Source organism: Perognathus longimembris, chromosome 15 (genome assembly GCF_023159225.1).
Source record: "Perognathus longimembris pacificus isolate PPM17 chromosome 15, ASM2315922v1, whole genome shotgun sequence".
NCBI lineage: Eukaryota > Metazoa > Chordata > Mammalia > Rodentia > Heteromyidae > Perognathus > Perognathus longimembris.
The window spans coordinates 6,160,899-6,180,885 of record NC_063175.1 but is presented as its reverse complement, the minus strand read 5'-3'; the positions used below and the strand labels follow the sequence as shown (position 1 = coordinate 6,180,885).

General features: G+C 40.1%; 1 protein-coding gene across 1 annotated transcript in view; it reads left to right on the top strand.

Moving 5' to 3' along the window:
• L3mbtl4 (L3MBTL histone methyl-lysine binding protein 4) overlaps positions 1-19,987 on the top strand; it is a 293,901-nt gene that overhangs the window by 141,888 nt on the left and 132,026 nt on the right. Inside the window, exon 13 of the mRNA XM_048363591.1 lies at positions 14,136-14,238. Coding sequence (XP_048219548.1) covers positions 14,136-14,238 — 103 coding nt within the window. The remainder of the gene's footprint in view (positions 1-14,135; positions 14,239-19,987) is intronic.

Here is a 19,987-nt window from a genome sequence, read left to right as displayed (position 1 = left end):
GGACTGACTTGGGTTCTCGCCTGCAACCTGCTTGTGTTTCTTCCTTTTCTTCTGTAGCCCAGGCTGGCCTCTAACTTCCCCCTGACTCAGCCTCCAGAATGTTAGCTTACAGGTAGATGCTACTACTCTTGGTTTTTATCCGTCGTTTTGTGGAATGAATTATTAAGGAGTCATCATGGAACTGTTCAGTCAGACCTCCTCAGAGGAACATGGGCCAAAACAACCCTGCAAGTGACAAAGGAAACATACCCAAATAGGAAGCTAAAAGGCAAGGAAAGGAGATCTTCTAGCTGGCCTCCATGTCTAAATGATATTGTCACTGATTTTACTTTACCTTCTACTTGATTTATGTTTGGAAGTATTATAATGCTTGCTTACAGAGGAAATCAAATGGGGCTTTGTAGTGAAGTTAAAGCATTACTGGGAGTAGAATCGTAGTCACACTACAATGACAGCAACATAATCATTATGATTTTTATTGAAGACCTTGGGAATACTGCTCATCTATTTAACTGTTGAACATCAGTGAGCATAATAGAGCATAACTAGATAAAAGATAGCACTCCATTTTTGCTCATTTCAGTTCATTATGCAGCAACTTGTATGAAACAACAGAATGACTTGAAAATATACCATATGCTCTTGTCCATTGCTTATCCTCTAAAGTATGATAAAATACTTAGTTTATATTCAGAAATGAGTGAAAATGAATGATTAATAAAGTCCTCCCTAATGAACATTTGGAACTCGGTGGAATTCAAAAGTTTTATTTAATCAAAGATGGAAATTTGCTTCAATTCTAAAAAATGAGAGTTAGTCCAATTGCAGTCCAAACCTGGAACAATCATTATGCTTGGGGATGTATGTCAATTCCCTGAGAAACAAAGGTTATTAGGCAGGTAGTACCATACTTTCAAACGCCTTCTACCTTAAAGAGAATTTCAGAAGGAATCTTTCTGGAAGTACTTGTTCTTCCAAAGCACAGCAAGCAAGTAATCAGTAGTTTTAAGAGTCCCTGAGTACTCATTGACTTAATAGACAATTATAGCATATTGTTTTTTTTAAAGTTAGCTATTTTCAAAGCCCCTAATTACAGATTTACATGTTAGACTTATCAAGAAAAAATCATACATTTCAAAATGTACTTACAGTCTTAATGATATTATCTGTTTCAAATGTTCCTTCTTGAAGTACTTATGCTATGTCTAGCTTCTGAAGTGTGAGGGGAGAATTCATTTACTTTGTTCTAAACTTAGTGTCTGCCTGTGTTGCTCAGAACACTTTGGCAGACGATTTCCTACCATCTCATAACTAGATAACTCCATGTACCACCAGCCTCTGTTCACAGTTGACAACCTGTGTGGAAAGGCAGTCTTAATCATTCTATGTATGGACAATAGTAGATTGTATTTTGACCAGGTACGGCTCTGTACACCTTTAAAATAGAACACTTGGCTCAGTGCTGGTGGCTCACACCTATAATCCTAGCTATATGGGAGTCTGAGATTGGAAGGATTGCATGTAAGGCCAAATTGGGCATCTACACGAAACCTTTTCCCAGAAATCAGCTGGATAAAATGATGTGAGCCTGTTATCCCAGCTGTATATGAGGCTGAGATCAAGAGGATAACTGTTCTAGGCCAGCTCAGGCAGAAAAGTTCAAAATACAGTAGCTCAGTAGAAGCAAGGGGTACATACTTGTCATCTCAACTATAGCTGGAAGCACACAAAGAATATCACAGGTCCTCGTATATGCCCAGGCAGAAAGCAAGACCCCATTTCAAAAATAATCAGTACAAAAAGCCGTAGAAGTCCTTCTGTTTCCTTATGAATGGGGCAATGTCATTCTTTCTGATAGAGGCATAGAATTCCATTGTTTATATGTACCACATTTTCTTGATCCATTCATCTACTGAGGGGCATCTGGCAGGGTTCTATATTTTCATAAAGGTAAATTGTGCTGTGATGAACACAGTTGTGCTTGTGGCTTTAGTGTGGTCTTGCTTATAATCCTCTGGGTAGATGTCTAAAAGCGGGGTTGCTGGGTCATAGGGGAGCTCTATGTTTAGCCTTTTGAGGAACCTCCACACTGTTTTCCAGAGTGGATGAACAAGTTTACACTCACACCAACAGTGTAGTAGGGGGTTCCCTTTTGGCCACATCCCCTCCAGCATCTGTTGTTATTAGTTTTCTTGATAATGGACCTTCTTACTGGGGTGAGGTGGAATCTCAATGTGGTTTTGATTTGCATTTCTTATATGGCCAGTGCTGCTGAACACCGATTCATGTGTCTCTTGGCCATTCTCATTTACTAAGTAAAGTGAGCCAGACCCAAAGAAACATGGACTCTATGGATTCCCTCATTGGTAATAATTAGTACACGTCTAGAATAGTCCTAGCAGAAGATCATAATAGCTCAATAGCTATCTATGAACATATGAATATATAAGATGATGCTAAGTTAAATGAAATCCAAGTTATGGAAATAAGTGTTTTACCATTGTCGTTATTTTTCAACATACCATGTGAAATTATGCCATTTTCTTTTGTCTTTCTTCCCCATGGTTTTACCCCTGATGTCACTGTTTCTGATTTTGGTGCCCTGGGTAATATATATATATATATATATATATATATATATATATATATATGTTTATTGGAAGTAGGGAAGGGAAGAAGAGCATCAAAATGGAGAGACAAAGGGTAAAAGGCAAATCAATGCAGCAGCAATACCTATAAAACTATATGCTGTAATTCAACTGTACAACTCATGGGGGGTCATAGGGGGGAGAGAAGGAAGGAGAAAAGTGAGGGAGAAGGTAACAAGTTTGATAACAAATTTACTCACTGCCTTACATATGAAACTGCAACTCCTCTGTACATCACTTTGACAATAAATAAATTAATTTTTTTAAAGCCATGATATGGCTCAGTAGTAAGCATTGGGGCCATGACTTCAAACTCTAGTCCCACTAAGAAAATCAAACCAAATAAAGAAAAAGCACTTCCTACTTCTAAAAGTCAAAGTCAGTGGTCAGACAGCATGGTCAAATTGTCACCCTGTCCCAGATATGATCCCGCTCTGGCTGCAAACATATAGAAGTCAAGTACATGGGTGTGCTTTATTGAGACCTGCATGAAGTGGGAAACATTTGGGATTTCTCTAGAAAAACTTTATCCCTCTTCTGAAGACCATCACACACCCCAGGGAAGAAAAGCCTCTCAGTCCTTCGTTTTCCTACAGTGCCTAGTAATGGAAACTGGCACACTGAATTGTTGACTGCTAGATGGACTTAGGGAAGGTTTCTATCAGTTTGGTTTTGCTGTTTTTGACTGAGTAATGATTTGCTTGGGATCTCTAGTTTACTAACTACTGTGTGAGGACTTGCAGATTCCTGGGGACATCAGTTCTATGCTGGAGACCTTGATGATAAAGTCCCCAGGGTGCCGCAGTCTGTGGGAGCCTGAATCCTGAGTGCATGCACTCTCTAGACCCAGAAAGGCTGTGGCCATATGCTGGCCAGTTAAGGAACTCAAGGCCGCTGTGGGCTGCCAAATACACTCGTACTTAATCTTAGAGATGCTTCTTGTAGGCACAGCAGTGTCTTCTTTCAGAATCAGGGGTCATGGTGAACCCAAGAGGTAGTAGATGAGAGAAACTCCAGGTGTTGCTGTCAAGACAAGCTTAGCAGGTGCTTAGTCTCTTGGGAAATGTTGTGTTCATTTGTCTTTCATGATGGTAGAAAAACAGACTTACTTAATCGTGTTGCTTTACAAGTAGATGTATCTTTAAACCACTTGATTCTTAATTCAGAATCACATTTCTAGTGTAAAAGAAACATGTTCCTCATATGAGAAAAAGAGCCATAATAAAGATTATGATCGTTTTCATTTCACTTTGTCATCAAGAACTAAGACATTGAATATACCCAAACCTGAAAACCAGTGAACTCAGTGAAAGACAGACTCAGAGAACTGAAAACTTCATAGCAATTGAGAACTAAAAGCCTTTACTTATTCACTCATGTATGCCTTCATATTCATTTCAAATCAGAAAGTGAATACTAGAATATTTTTCAATAGCAAAGGAGATAACGTCCCTGGGGCACATAAGATTTCTGTCCTTATGGATGGCAGGGAACTTTGCACACCTCTTGGGGGGTAATAACGTTCTCTGCTCCTGACTGCCAGCCATGGAAACCACTGATCTTTACCTGCACTCCCCACTCATAGGATTAACATGTTTACAGAGTCACACCCACTCTGACTACCACCATCACATCCGGCAAGGCTTGCTACACTCAGCCCCATCAGCCTGGCCTTCTGCTATGTCCTCCCCATCAGTTGATATTCTGTAGAACATGTCTAGGTTTACTTGTATTTGGTCCTACACAACATAACTGTTGAGATCCTTTCCCTTGTTCTTCTGCAGTGCAGAGCCTGTCTTCTAAGACATTAGTCCTTTTCACAATCCACACAGTCTTTCCTGCTGCTTCATTCTACTGTTTTTCTGAACATTAAAAGCTTCGCCTGTCCCAAGGAATTGCAAAGCAGAGCAGGAGAAATATGATTATGGAAGTTTTTGTTCTTTAATGTGTAGTATGTTTTTTTAAATTGGCAAGAACATCCACCAGCATTTCCATTGAAGTTATCCTCCTCCTTTTTTATTGCAATGAGCTTGCTTTGTACCCGGAGTCATTAAGAGAGGAATCTTTTATGTAATGCCTCCCACCAAATTGAATTACAACGCTAGGCAACCAGGAAAAACCCATCAGCACAGTGGAATCACAGCTAACTGTAGGGTTAGGATCTAAAGTCAGCAAGCAAGGTCAACAATGTGTTAGTGAACATTAGTAAGGGGTACTAGAAAGCCCATTAAGATGCATCCCTCTTTCACAGACCCAGACTGTGGGCCATGTGAGGATACCTAAGGGCTTTGCAGTGGATTGAGGGCCGTATTATAAGTGTTTTTAAATACCAAGAGCACCCCAAGTTCCAGGAACTGCTCATATTTGGAAAGAATGCTGGAACCAAAGAGCAAGTGCCATAGCAAGACACAGAGTTACCCATGCTTGAAATTACTTAAGTCCTATTCCCCCATTCATTTCTTGTTACATGAACGTCAAAGATTCACATGAGGGAGAATAGCTCTTTAATGAATGGTTGTATTCCACTGTCTCTAAATAGAGAGATTGAAATTCGGCCTTTATCTTTCTTAAACACCGTATGTAGAAATCAACTTGAAATGAGTTAGTAATTTAAATGTAAGATCTAAAACTACAAAACTCTTTAAAGAGAACATAGAGAAAAAGGTTATCTACATTGATTTTGACAGCGAGTTTTTGGCTGTGACAATAAAAGCACAGTCAACAAAAGCAAAAATAAACAAGTGAGACTAAAACAAATTAAAAAGTTTCACAAACAAGGAGTGGAGAGAGCCTACAGGATGAGTTGGTCAAATCATAATCTAATAAGTCATTCATATCTGTCCATATAAGCAACTGACACAACTCAATAGCATTCAAAGAAGGAAGGAGGGAAAGAAAGAAGGAAGGGAAGGGAGAGAGGGAGGAAAGGAGGGAAGGAGGGAGGGAGGGAAGGAAGAAGATTAAGTGACTTGATTAAAATGAAAAATGGAGCAAGAAGACACTGGCTCATCCCTGTAATCCTAGCTACACAGAAGGCTGAGATCTGAGGAGCATGGTTTAAAACCTGCCCAGGCAGAAGTCTGTGAGATTCTTATCTCCAAATAGTGAGCAAAAAGTTAGAAGTGGCATTGTGAACACTTGGTGCTTCTTTTTATTTTAAAAATCAGATGAAATAAATTATCTTGTTTGTTCTTAGTGACATTTAAGTTTATTTCCTTTTTTAAATAGTGTTGTTGGTGTTTCCTCTAGTGGGTATTGGTTGGCACCCAGTGCTAATGTCATTTCTTTAGACTGTGCTTGCTAACTGAACCAGGTTGAGCCACATACTCTTCCCCCAGTGAGTAATTACTTTTGAAATGAGGAGAAGAATGATGCAGGCCAGCATTCATATGGAATTTGTGTATTTGAACAGATTCTCTTAATTGGCTTCAGTCATCTTTAGTATCATCATGTTCTGGGTCATCTTCATACCAAATACAGCAGCAATTTGGAGAGGATGCTGCATCCTTCTCAAGAAGAGGAGATACGTCTCAACCTTGAACGCATTGTGGGTGGAATAAATAGTCTTCATTACATCACTCACAGTTACCAACTAGGGCCATTTTGAAATAAGGAGAGAGAGACAGTTCCGGTTCTCATTTTCTGGTGATTAGTACAATCTCTTTTCTTTATTTTTTTCATGATAGCTTACATCCCATCATCTTTACATGACAATAGATCTAATGTCCAATGCAACTGTGGTGTTTGTTTCAAGGAGTTTGACTTCACAAAAGGAAAAACAGGGATGAACTGCTGTTTTAGCCTAAGAACTTTTTACTTGCAAGTAAGGCAGAATTTGTTTACAATGGCTTCATCAAAGGAAGGACTATTTTCCTTCCCTGACAGAACACTGGGAGTAGACCCCAGGCTAACAATAAATGTGGTGGCTCTAGGCTCTGTGTTTCTCTGCCTTCCCCCATACTTTTGCTTCCTGTCTTTGCGCTATCACCTCATGATTTAAATCTGTATTCCAAGAAATTCAAAGAATGGGGAAATAGGCAGGCACAGCAGTGCTAGGCTCTTTACCTTTTTCAACATTTAATGACAGACTCAGAGCACCTTCTCTTGGTCTTGATTGTGTCAAGATAACTATGTTTGCCTATAAGAAAGGCTGGAGAGGTGATACTTTTAGCTGGGCACATTGCTTGCTGAGCACAATTAGGGTTTAGTTAACAAGGAAGGAGGTACAGCAGGCAAACGCACCATCTTAGTAACCATTGACTTCGCTGTGAATTGGGAACCCAAGAGGACATCCCACTGCTTTCTCCTATAAAAAGGAAGCAGAACTCTCTATTCAGGTAATTCCTAGCTTATAAATCCATTTTTTATTCCTTTTTGTCCTTGAATAAACACCTTGCCATTGGATTTACTCCTGCCAGAGTCCAATTTCCACTGAAGGCGTCTTATAAATCAGAAGTTATTTATATTGCTTCATTTAACAAGGAGCTTCAAGTATGTGTGAGAGATAAGATCAGAGCTTAATTTCAGAAAAATGAAACTCCAAAATGAGAATGAAATAGTGATCATTCACAGAGTTGTGATAAGGATTTCCCACACTTCATAAATATATAGATATTAAATGTTGACATGATTTATTCCTAAAATATACCTATGAAATTGCCATTCTGTACTGACCATTACCTGAGTAATAGCTGAGTGAGTACTCCAATTATAATAATTAAGTTACATAAAGTGATGATAGATAGGGGATAAGCAAATAAACTAGGAAGATAGCTTTAGCAAAGGGCTAAAATAGGAGACAAGAAACAGTAACAAAATTAAGTACTGTATTTTGGAAGAAATGACTTGAACCTGAAAATATTTCTTGAAACCTAGTTCTGGTTCTGTAAATGCCCAATTACAAGTAAGATATTCTTGACCAAAAAAATGTGATTATTTTATGGAAGAAAACATGAATTTGATCATAGGTTCCCTTTATCTTAGAAGCAATGATGTAAGCTGTAGTATAATGTACAGGTTCTTTTTCCCCAGGAGAGGGTTTTGTACAATTCACCATTGAGTCAACCCATTGCATTTCATCATTCAGAATTTAATGAGGAAATCGCTGGGTTCTATGGATTATTATCTCATATTCTTTTAGACTTCATCGTAGTTTATGTCCTTTACTGTGATTCTTAATGTGATAAGTCTTCTCCCAATAGTCAAGGTCAAACATTTCTTCCAGCTATAACAAGGAGAGAATTATGGTACCCATCAGAGATCAGGAGATAAATAGGCCTTGGTTAATATTAAAAATATCACTTCAAGCCTTAATTTAATCATGTGCATCGGAACAGTGGTGAAAACAATATTAAATTACACTCACTGTGTGTGGAATATTGTCTACATAGGATTGCATCTGAGCTGGCTGATGGAAAATATTATCAGTTTAATATCCTAAGCTATTATGATGGTGCGTTGGTAGTGTATTCTGAGATAAACTTTTTCTGAAGTGAGTGTACCTGAAGTTTCTTCCTTTTCTCATAAGTTCCTTTCTTTACTATGCTCTTTTTGTATCTCTTCATCTCGCTCTGCCTGTCTCTTTATCTCTCTCTTTGTTTCTCCTCTTTCTGTCTCTCATCTTCTCTATCTCTCACACACACAAATACTAGGATTTGAACTAAGGTGTTTGTGTTTGCTAGACAGGCACAAACCACCTTCTTACCCTTTCTTCCTTTGAGATAGGTTCTTTTTGTCTAAGCCAGCCAGGACTGTGATCACCCTATTTATGCTTTCCAGTATAGCTTAGATAATAGGTATTTTAGGTTTTTCCATTGAGATGAGGTCTCATGAATATTTTAGCTTGGACTTGTCCTGATCCACAGTCCTCCAGATCTCAGCTTCCAGAGTAGCTTGGATTATAGGTCAGAGTAACTGTACTCAGCCAAGCATATTTTTAAATTGGGACATCATAGTTTTTATTTTTATTTATTTTTCATTTCCATATATTTTATTGGCATATATTTAAAGGATTTTGTTGTGACATTTCTATACATGCATACAGTGTTCATTGGTCAAATTCTGCCTCTCACTGTATATATATATATATATATATATATATATATATATATATATATATATTTGCCATATGATTCCGGGTCTCCTGTTTGCAAGCTAGGTACTATGCCAGTGTGAGCCATACCTCCAGCCTTCAATATATAATTTCTAAGTGAATAGATGGCCATGTAGTTCAAGAAAATCAAATTAAAAATTCAGTCAAACATTCCTAAATATGCTTTTATGTTTTTTCTATAACAACTCTATTTTTATTTTTTAAATATTTTGATTATCTTTAGGTATGTAAAGAAGTTGCCATTCAAAGCAGTTTATGAATATAGTACATTTTGATCAATATCACCCTTTCAACATTCCCTCCCAACCCACCCCTTCCCTTACTTACCTTAATTTTAGGTTATGTATGTAATGTTTTTTCCTTTTAACAAAGCAGTTTGTGTGTACAGTGCATCTTGATCTGTGTCATCAATTCAAAATCTTTACCCTCCCCTTTGGCTCCCCCCTTCCTTTATATTTATCAATTCTGTGGTAGATACAATAAATTCTTGTCTGCATTCTCTGGAAACATTTCATCTTTCTAACCCTCTCCCCTTTGCCACACCCTCACTTCTTGAGAGTACCCATTTCCTGGTACTTATTTTTTATTGGGCTTTGACAGGTTTTTGTTGTTGTTTTTAAGAATTACACTATTTGTGCTCTGCATGGAGTTTATTCTACTTCAGTCAACTTATTTGTAACCACTTGCTTACCACCCACTGTGTTTACTTATAGATTATAGGCACATTCTAGCTACCACAAATGAGGAAAACCATGTAACCCAAGTTTCTCTGGGCCTGGCTTGCTTCACTTAATATTATTTTTCCAAGTCTTTCCATTTCCTTACAGATTATATAACATCATTCTTTCTGATAGATGAATATGTGTATATATACCCATTTTCTTGATCCATTTGTAGATGGATGGGGGGCATCTGGGCTGATTCCATATATTGGCTATGGGAAACAGTGCTGCAGTGAACATGCTTGTGCTGGTAGCTTTAGTGTGGACTGGCTTGTGGTCAGTTGGGTAAATGCTCAGGAGTAGATTTTCTGGGTTATATGGAACCTCTATGTTTAATTTTTTGAGGAATTTCCATACTGCTTTACAGAGTGGTTGGACAAATTTACATTCCCACCAATGGCGTAATTGTTTCCTTTTGGCCATATTTCTGCCAGGATTTATTATTGTTAGTTTTCTTGATATTGGCCATTCTAACTGTGATGAGGTGGATTCCCAATGTTGTTTTGATTTGCAATTTCCTTTGTGGCCAGAGATGTTGAACATTTCTTCATGTGTTTATTGGACATTCTTCCTGTAAGAAGTTTCTCATAGTTTTTAAATGTCAATGCCTCTATTTTTTTAAAAAATTAATCCTTTTACAAAAGGTCCTTTTGAATATGGCAACTCTTATTTTCTCTACTTACTACTTTAAAGTGTTTCACAAAGCCATGAGAATCGTAAACAGTTTCTATCATATGCTTTTCTTTTGCTCTGTAAATGTAATAAGAATGCATTAGCACCACTGTGCACTGGGAGATGGCCATGGTCAGAATTTTCACACAACATAATCACTCTTGAATGTGTATTTCTGATTGTGATACAAACCTCTTTCCTAGAACATGTCAGTGAAGAAATGACAAAAGTACATACTGAGAGCTAGAAGTATGTCTTAGGCCCAGTGCTGGTAAAACCAACTTGGTCTTAAAACTCACAATCTACTACAAGAGACAAACTTTAGCCAGGTAATTAATCTGTGATTGAAGGAAATGCTTAGGGGTTAATCTGTGGAAGTGAAATAGAAGTTGGGATCAGAAAGAAAAACAGGAGTTATCCACAGTAACAATAGGATACACATCCCTTATGTAAATGCCTGAGTTCTGAAGGAACAGGTTCAAGTGCAGAGAATGTCAGTATGATGCAGAGACTGAATAAGAGTAAAAATTAGATCTCTTTGAAGATGTACTTAGAAGCTACGTCAGGAACTTGGCTCCTCTAGGGATTTGGGGCTTAGTTCTTAGGGACTGAAGCCATGTGAAGGTGTTAAGGAGAAAGCAATATGATTTGATTTGTGATTTAAAAATGCTGTCCTGAATGCAAGATGCAGATTCACTTAAGATGAGTGGAGTGACGCTTGAAATCCTCCAAACAAGATATGGTAGCTTAGGTTAGGCCAGTCTCATAGTGATGAAGATAAGTTGGCAAGTTAAGAAGATACTTAAGAGGTTGAGGATTGATTGATGTCTGGGGTACAGTGATGTGAAGGTGTCAGGATGCCAGGGACCCAGGGCTCTGGCATGGAGTGGAGGCAGCTTATTGAGATGAGCAGCTCTAGGGGAAAAGAAGGTGGAGGGACAGGATGATGAATTCACTTAGGACATGTTGAATTAGGAATGACTTTTATGAGATTCCATGGGAGCTCTTGAGTGGACCTTAATTCCTATTGCATCCATTTGGTAAACAGTGCTACATAAAATGGCCCAGGAGCCATCCTTGAGGTTCTCTGACATTTGAACTAGAGGAGAGAAGCCTGGCAAAGGAGAATAAAGAATGTTCCCCTGCAGAAGAGAAACTTGTGTGCAATCACCAAAAATAGTGGGCAGTAGAAATTCAAGAAGGAATTACACCAGGTGCTGGTGGCTCACTTCTGTAATCCTAGCTACATAGACTGCTGAATGCTGAGGATCGCTGTTGGAAGCCAGCTCAGCCAGGCAAGTCCATGAGACTCTCAGCTTCAATTAGCCATCACAAAGTCAGAAGTGGAGCTGTGACTTAAATGGTAGAGCACCAGCCTTGAAAAAGCTAAGGTATAATGCTCAGGCCCCGAATTCACAGTCTAGTACTAGGGAAAAAAATCAATCAATAATTAAAAAAGGAAGGAAATCAGTGACTGATTGGCAGTGCCAAGGCACACAGTGTAAGGCATGCTAAGATTGTGGAAGATGGATTAATGCAGTTTGAGAACAAAGTGTGAGGAAACAGACATAACATTTTTTTTCTTCATGCTGGTATTGGGGCTTCAACCCAGGGCCCTTCTGCTCTTCCTTGGCTATCTTCATTCAAGGCTGGGTCTCTACCACTTGAGCCAAACACCCACCTCTGTCTTTTTGCTGATTAACTGGAAGTATTTGTCTCACAGATTTTTCTGCTTAGATTGGCTTTTGAATTGAGATGCTCAGATCTCAGCTGCCTGAGTGGTTAGGATTATAGTCATGAGCCACTAGCACATGACTAGAGATAATTTCTTTGCATCCTTTGACCAAACTGTGAACAACTCAGGGATTATGCTTTGTACTTTTTTCTATTAATAACTCATGAAGTAGGAGTACATTTAAATGTGGGTCAGTAAGTCAGTATTATAGACTAAAGACCACGGGAAATGTGGAGGTGAGATCCAAGCATACATGCTTTGGGAAGAGGAGGGGAGGGTGCTCCCCACATTTCCGTGGATGGGGAGGAGGGAAATGATGACACATAGGTGGGTGAGGACTGACTTCTTGTCCACTGACTCCCATTCGCTCAGTTTGCGGTGGGAAAGCTCAGCTGTGGAGATCCAATGGGTAGAAGTGAGTGGGAGATTTGGGGACAGTGGTAATTTGTTAATCACTAGTCAACACTATGTATACTTTTTTTTTTCCTGAGGTGAAATTAGTTATGCAATACACAGGGCAACAGAGTGGTTTCAGTGACCTATGATTTGCTTCCTACCCCTATGGATAGGCATGATGATAAAAATCTGCCAGGTAAAGGAGTGGGCGTGAATGGGCCATCAAACAGTGAGTGATAGAATCTGTTATACATGGCAACAGGGTAGCATTGAGGAGACTGGGGAAGCAAATGGGAAATCGTGACTTGGAGATCTACCGGTGAAGGCAGTGCCAGCAGCCTGAGTTCCTGAGCAGGCAGTTAGTCTTTGCTTCATGCAGGCTGTTGTCTCTGTGAGTTCCGAGCGGAACTATTTTGCGTGATGACAGCATTTAGATGGTGTGGGGGGTGACTTCACCAATGCGCTCTGGGAAGATTTCACTGGAGATTAGCAGATCAGTGGTCTGCTAGTGTGGCACTGTGGATGAAAACCATGGCAGGTGTGGAGCCAGCTTGGGTTGGTTGACTCCTAGAAATGAAGAGTGGAGCTTGGTGTTTAGGGTGCCAGAGTCTTCCCTGGGTTCTCTGGGTGACAGAACAGCCAGGTGAGAGGGAACAAGCGGGAGCCTGTGTCATTAGCCTCAGAAGGGCAGCAGTGCAGTGGCCTGAAGAAAAGGAAGTTTCTCCTGAGAGGGCTACAGGGAGCATGCCTTTAGCCCCCAGCTGGAAGCAAGTAGAGTTGGGAAGAAGGAAACCAGAGCTGAAGATGGAGAAACAGTTTGTTGAGCAGGATATGGAAGTCTGACTGCTAGAGAGGGAGAAAGAGAGTACTCAGATGACCGGGAAATCAAGACCTAGAACAGGATGGCATATTTCTCAAGCTGGTATTCTGTGCCAGTGCAGGGGCACTCTCCCTTAGCTTTTGAGGTCAAGATGGGTGCTCTACTGCTTACATCACTGCTCCACTTCCAGCTTTTTTTGTGTGTGATTAATTGGAAATAAGAATCTCAAGGGATTTTTGCTGCCCAGGCTGACTTCTAATCACAATACTCAGATTTCAGCCTCTTGAGTAGCTAGGATTACACGTGTGAACCACCAGTGCCTAGCTCTAAGCTGGTGTTTGGGGCTGGGAACATGGCCTAGTGGTAGAGTGCTTGCCTCATAAGCTGGTGTTTAAGGTACTCTGTGTGTGCATATGTGCGTGTGTGTGTGTGTGTGTGCACATGAGTTTGACTGAGGGTGGGAAAAAAGTGAGGAAAATCAGAACAGGCACTGGGGGGTACATTCTGATCAGTTTTAGGGGGTGGACTGCCTCTTGGGATTGTCGCATTTGGTTGGGTGGAAGTGGTTAGAGCTTAGCACAGGAGTGATGTGAGATCAATGTTGGTCTTCCTGTGCTAATCTTGGCAGCCACTTGAGCAATCCTGGGGAGAGCCTTGGGGGCAGCGTTGAGAATGCACTTCAGCCAGCTTGGTTGAGGAGGTTGCAGGTACCCAGGGTCTCATGTCTTTGTATATTGCTTTTGTCATTATTAATCTTCGAAAGAAATAAGTGAGTCCTCCTACTTCAAAAAAAAAAATTCAGCTCCTCTCCACTTTCTTCATCCTCTGATTCTAGGTGTGCTGTATTGTTTATTATAGCACTCATACTTTCTGCTAAATCATTTTCCAAACACATCACAAGTAATCAGTAAGTGTTTTTGAGGTGACTGTTTTGAATTTGTAAAGTCTCAACATCATTTGCTTATTTTATTCTCTCCAAGTTCTTCTTTAATGAGGATGTTTTCAAGGTATGTTCTTTTACTTCCTGAAGGGGCAAATGATGTGAAAGTCCTTCCAGGTCAAGCTGTTTGTCCTACTCCTGGGTGCCGAGGAATAGGCCATATCCGAGGTCCACGTTATGCAGGACATCACAGGTAAAGTCTTTCCTTACTTAAACTGTTTCCGAGATAAACGAGAGCATGGGGCATCACAAATGAGTCTCTTGGAGCTAGCTGCTTCATCACACTCCTTTATCTGTCGCTGATGCTCTGCTGATAAGATCCTGCTATCTTCCTAGCACTGACCTTGTAGAGTTTCCTTGGACTCCTGAGCAATTTTCCAAAGCCTTGTCCTTTCTTTGAATCTTTCATTTTTCCCCCAACAAACAGATGCACTTTCACTGTACTGTACTCCCGCTTTCCCTAGAGCCCCCTCACCTAAATACTCTCCATAACTCTGCTGTCTTGCTTTCTTTTAGAACATTCTAGAAACTCTTTCCCCCCCACTTTTCTGCCTTTCACCTGGCCTCTCGCTTTGTTTTCTCCCTTTCTTATTCATTTGGAGAAAAACTAAAGCTTGTGAAATAATGGAAACTAATTGTGAAGCTTCTCACTTGTGCTATAAATGTTTGAAAATAATGTGGAGTAGATGGTGTTTATAGAGGAAAATTAGTACAAATGGACATATAAGAATGTACTGTTTTGTCTCTGTTGACTTGTAAAATGATGCACAGATGGTTTATTCACAATTAATGACCAGTTACTAGATGGAAATAAAAACTGTAGGAATCAAAGCAAATATTACTGTGCTACATAATGGTAAAAACCCCAAATGGCATATGTAGATATACATTAACACTTTAAACATTTTATTGTAGTATCCATAAATGCTAAATTAAAGAGCAAATGCAGAGGCTTACACCTATAATTCTAGCTTCTTGGGAGGCTGAGGACTGGGGGGAAATAGTTTGGGTGACCTCATTTCAATTGGTGAAAAGCTGGGCATATTAGCCTGCCTCTGTCATCTCAGTTTGTGAGAAGCATAAATAGAATTGTCATCAGGCTGCTTTGAACAAAACAAGAGGCCTTATTGGAAAAAGAATGAAAGCCATAACGACTGAGTAACTCAAAAGGTAGATACCTGCCCTAGCAAATACAAGGTACTGAGCCCAAAGTCCATAAAAATAAATAACCATTAAAGACAGCAAATACCTTCCTTGGCTCCTCAGGCAGTTCTGTGGGCTGGTGAATTATGACTGTGAGGTCTATGGGACAGTCTTAGGGAAAGAAGAGACTGGATCCATTGCCCTGCCCCCAGACCTCACAGATGCAGGGGCAGCTCCAGCACTGCCTATGTTTAGTCATGCTACTGTCCAGCTTTAGATTTCTTTATGGAGGAGGGCTTCTGATGAGCAAAGGCCAGGTGTTTAAGGATTCCAGGATCTCGGTTATGAAAAACAAATAGTAATTCCCAGCAATTGGCTTCTTTAAAGTAGAAATGATCAAATGCTCAAAGAGGTGGGTAGGTTGTGAGCTTACAGGTCTTAAAATAAGGTTTTTCAAACATGAAGTAAACCTATGCTCACCTATGAAAAGATGGGCAAATTGCTCTTATTAATGTAAACCTAAAGTAAGAGGCCAGGTTTCCTAGTGGGATCCTACTGGCCATACGTAGTTGTTGGGGAGCCAGGACCACAGGTAGTCCAAGGCAGCTCCAGTAATCCCTGGGCATCTCTGCTCCTCCTTTCATCACTTCTCAGTGTCTTTGACCCACTTCAGGCATGGCTCCAAACTCAGCTTTTTATTGGTTGAGATGAGGTCATTATGTCCTGGCTGATCCTCCCAAGCTCTGTCTCCTGACTAACTAGAGTTTTAGGCATCATCCATCCTTCAGTAATTCCTTTGCTAATGTCTGTTGAGATGTGCACACACACATACACACCCCCCTCACCTCCCCCCCCACACATATCATTATGTTTCCTTATATGTTGAAGGATTGGTAAGAAAAAGAGAAGAATCACTATATTCTCCTAAATCCTATATCCAAGCCTACATTTATTAGAATAACTTCTAGCTTCCGTATCCTGACAGGTATAAGTATAAATATATAAAATTTGCATATTCTCCAAAACAGTACTTTTCTCCTACAAACCTGTCCAGAGATTACTAGACAATATTGGTATATTTAAAACAAGAAGAGGAAAAGGTAAAAAAAAAAAAAGTAGGAGGAGGAGGAGGAGGAGGAAGGGGGAGGAAGAAACCAGAAAGCACCTCTGGTTCCAGCCCCTCTGGCTTCACTAAGGCTATATAACACATTGCCCTTGGGTTTTGCTTGCAAAGCCTGTGGGAAGCAGGATGCCAGGTGCCCAGCTCGCTCTGGGGGAGGGGCTGCTTCTCAGCTTCTCTGTAAACTGTTCACAGGCTCTGAAGCAAGCGCTTGCATCTAGTGAGCGCCGTCTCTCCATTTTATGTCAGAATTGTCAGTGCTCAGATGGAAGGACTGGCATCTTGAAAGGAAGTACACAGTCTCTTAACATCAGTTCTCACTTTGTACTGCTGACAAGGAAAGTGGTGTCCAGATACCACTGAAGACATCTGACAATAATTGATCACGTTAATAGATCTGGTGGAACCCTGTGTGGCCCTTGAAGATGAATTCCAGACAAGTTTATTTTCATTTTCATTAAAATAGTCAAGGAGTTAACAATAATATTCCAGGCAGTTTGGAATTCATGTAGAATCTGCATAAACTATTATTTGAAAGAAATTACATCAGTCCTTATCGGTATGAAAATAAGACTTTTGGCACACCATTATCGCCTAATTTACATTTTATTTGAATTAATTTACATATTGAATAAAATGAAGTAGGTGTATTTGTAACATAGAAATATTTAAACACCGTAACACTAAGACTATAAGATACAGCCTTGCTTTTGAGCCAGTGTCCAGTATTAGATAGGAAGTTGCCTTTGCTAAATGAGTAGAACAATCTCAGGAAGACTTGATTGACCTCCAGATTAGGAAATACACAGAGGCAATTTATCTGGGAACTAACTGTTATATTTCTTATAGAGAACCGGTTAGTATCACAACATGAAGGATGGTATGTGGACTGTGAACCTTCACACAGGATGACACAAAGGAAGGGGGGGCGGCTCCCTCAGCCATCAAGTGTCCGATGCATCTGAGGGAGTTGGTGCTCTTCACGCTGACAGCATGACTCAGCCTCTAATTCTAGTTTGCTTGTCATCATCTTGTCGGCTCAAGAATAGAGATAGAAATTCCTTCAGATAGATATTTTTGCTTGTGTGTGCTGGTACGGAGTCTTGAACTCAGGGCCTGTGTGCTGTCCCTTCAGCTTCTACACTCAAAGCCAGCACTTTACCACTTGAGTTATAGTTCCGCTTCCAGCTTTCTGTGAATTAGTTGGAGATAAGAGTCTCTCAGATTTGTCTGCCCAGACTGACTTTAGAACCATGATCCTCAGATTTCAGTCTCCTGAGTAACTGGGATTATAGGCATGAGCCACCATCAGCCAACAAATGTATTCTTCTCACATAGATTCCCATATGTGCAAAGATAACTCCCTGGCAAATAAGTATGTATGTGTGTGTGTGCGTGTGCATGCACACACATGTGTGTCTGTGTTTTCAAAGCTTCAGATTGGCCCAGGTTGGAGTTCAGACCCATCACTGTGGGGGGGGGGGGGGGGGAGTTGGTCCCACTATTCTTAGGTTCAGTTATCTTAGCTATGAATGGGAACTCTTTGCAGTAGAAAAAGATTACAAAATGAGATTGCAACAGGTAGACATCTCCATTCACTAAACAATATGGTATTGCATTAGTATAAAAATAAGTGCAGAACATATAAGGAGGAACAAAATGATGTAAGGAGACTCTTAAAACATCTACTTTTGGTAAACCTAGCTTAAATACACTAAGCAAGAACATAGGTATTCAAAAATGTGAGTAAAATGATTAAGAAAGAAGACTGAAAAATATGCTAAAGCAGAATAAATATGCCTAAAAGTATTTTTAATTTAACAGTTAGGCCATGTACAACTCAATAAATTTCCCCCAAACAGTTTGTCCCATTCTTTTATCAAAATGCAGTGAGGCAAGAATTATTGGGGGAAAACCCCACAGATCACCAATACACATGAAAAAACATTGGTAACTGTGCTTAAGTATCATGAGATCAAAGGAGAACTCGAACGTAAGTCTCTGAAAATCTTGATTTAGATTTGGAGCAATGAAAATAAAAATATAAACTTTGGGGATGGGCGGCATGACAGCCATGCAAGTGAGAGGCCCTGACTTCAGACTGAGTACACCCCCCCCCCTCAAAAAAAAGAGACTTCTGTGTGCTCAGAAGTAAGGATGAAAGGATGAAACAACTTTATAAAGCACTCAAGTCATAAAGTCACATCTTCAAAAATGATCACAAAAATGGGAGAAATATCCAACCAAAAGACTAAATGAATGAATTGGAACACATGCACACACACACACACACACACACACACACACACACACACACACACGTTTATTTGTCAATGCATCCAAGATTTTTTTTGTTGTTTGCAACTAAACAATATTACAACAATGGACAGTAAGTTGTTTTCTTGAATAGTTTGTGCATCATGGTGAGGTGTAAGGAAGGATTTCCATGATCATCTTCAAAGAAAGTAGATGCTCAGCTCCTGGATGTCTCATTCAGGTGCTCTTACTTTATGCTTAATGGTTTGATTTATTTCACTGATATTCCTTTTCCCTTTGGGGTCCTGATCTCTCATTTTTATGCCCTGTCATCCTCAGAGGTAGCTTTTCCTCTGCAAGGAATATATTTTCTCGTCCACCTGCCCTACTCGTGGGTTGGATTTTATCGGAGTGACTAAGAGTGAGGCCTGGGCCATCAGGTCCTAGACTCTCAGCCTCTGCTCTGGACAGTCTCTCACCTCCAAAGCCTCTCACCTCTTCTCAGCTGCATCCCCACTTCCAAGGGTCCATTATTCAACCTAACACACCCAGGAGCCCTCAGTCCTTAGCAACCCCCTTCCTGAAATGGGTTCACACAGAAACTGCACAGATTTCTTCCAGCGTTTGCTTTGACCAGATACTGCATTTGTTTTCCTTCTTCACACCTCCAGTATAAAAGTTGGAGTCTGGGCCTCCTGGACCCTAAGATTTCTTTAGAGCTTTTTGGCTTTGCGGGAAAAAGATTTGTGGGAAGTAGACTTTTTATTCTGTAGTTAAACTATCCTTTCTATCTCTTTGTCACAAATCGATTTGTGGGCAGAATTCCATATGGAATCCCTTTTCTTCAGAATATTGAAGGCACTGCTCCATGCTGTGTTTAATTATTGGGACCGCAACCGTCACTCACACTCTGTCCACCAGAAGACATGAGTTTCCGGGAGAAGCCCCTTCCTCATTGCTCAGAAATAGCCTCTTCCCTTAGTTGTTGCAGTCTAGAGGCTCACAGCTTTCATTCCTGGGCAAGGTTCTCACAATGGTGCTTTGCTAATAATCTTTTCTATTTGCTTTGCTTGTGTTCCTGGACTGACGCTTGGAATTGGCTCTCCTAGCTTTAAACTCCTTGTCATCTCTTCTGATTGGTGAAGTATTTTCTCAAGTTGGTCTTCCAGTCCTTCAAGGGAAGCTTTTTAATCATACTGCAGGGTTTGTTTTTTTCAGTTGCTGAGAACACAGATGTGTTCTCTGATTTGTTTTTTATTGCAACCTGTGGTAATTTGATAGATTGTGTGCCTTCCCTTCCCTCTCTGGTAATGTTTGGCTTTATTGTTGCTCCCACATTTCCTTTTCCTCATAATCTTGCTTTGATTTCATTTTTGTAGACAAGTTGGCTTCCTTTCCATCCTATTAAAAGGCATTTCTCAAC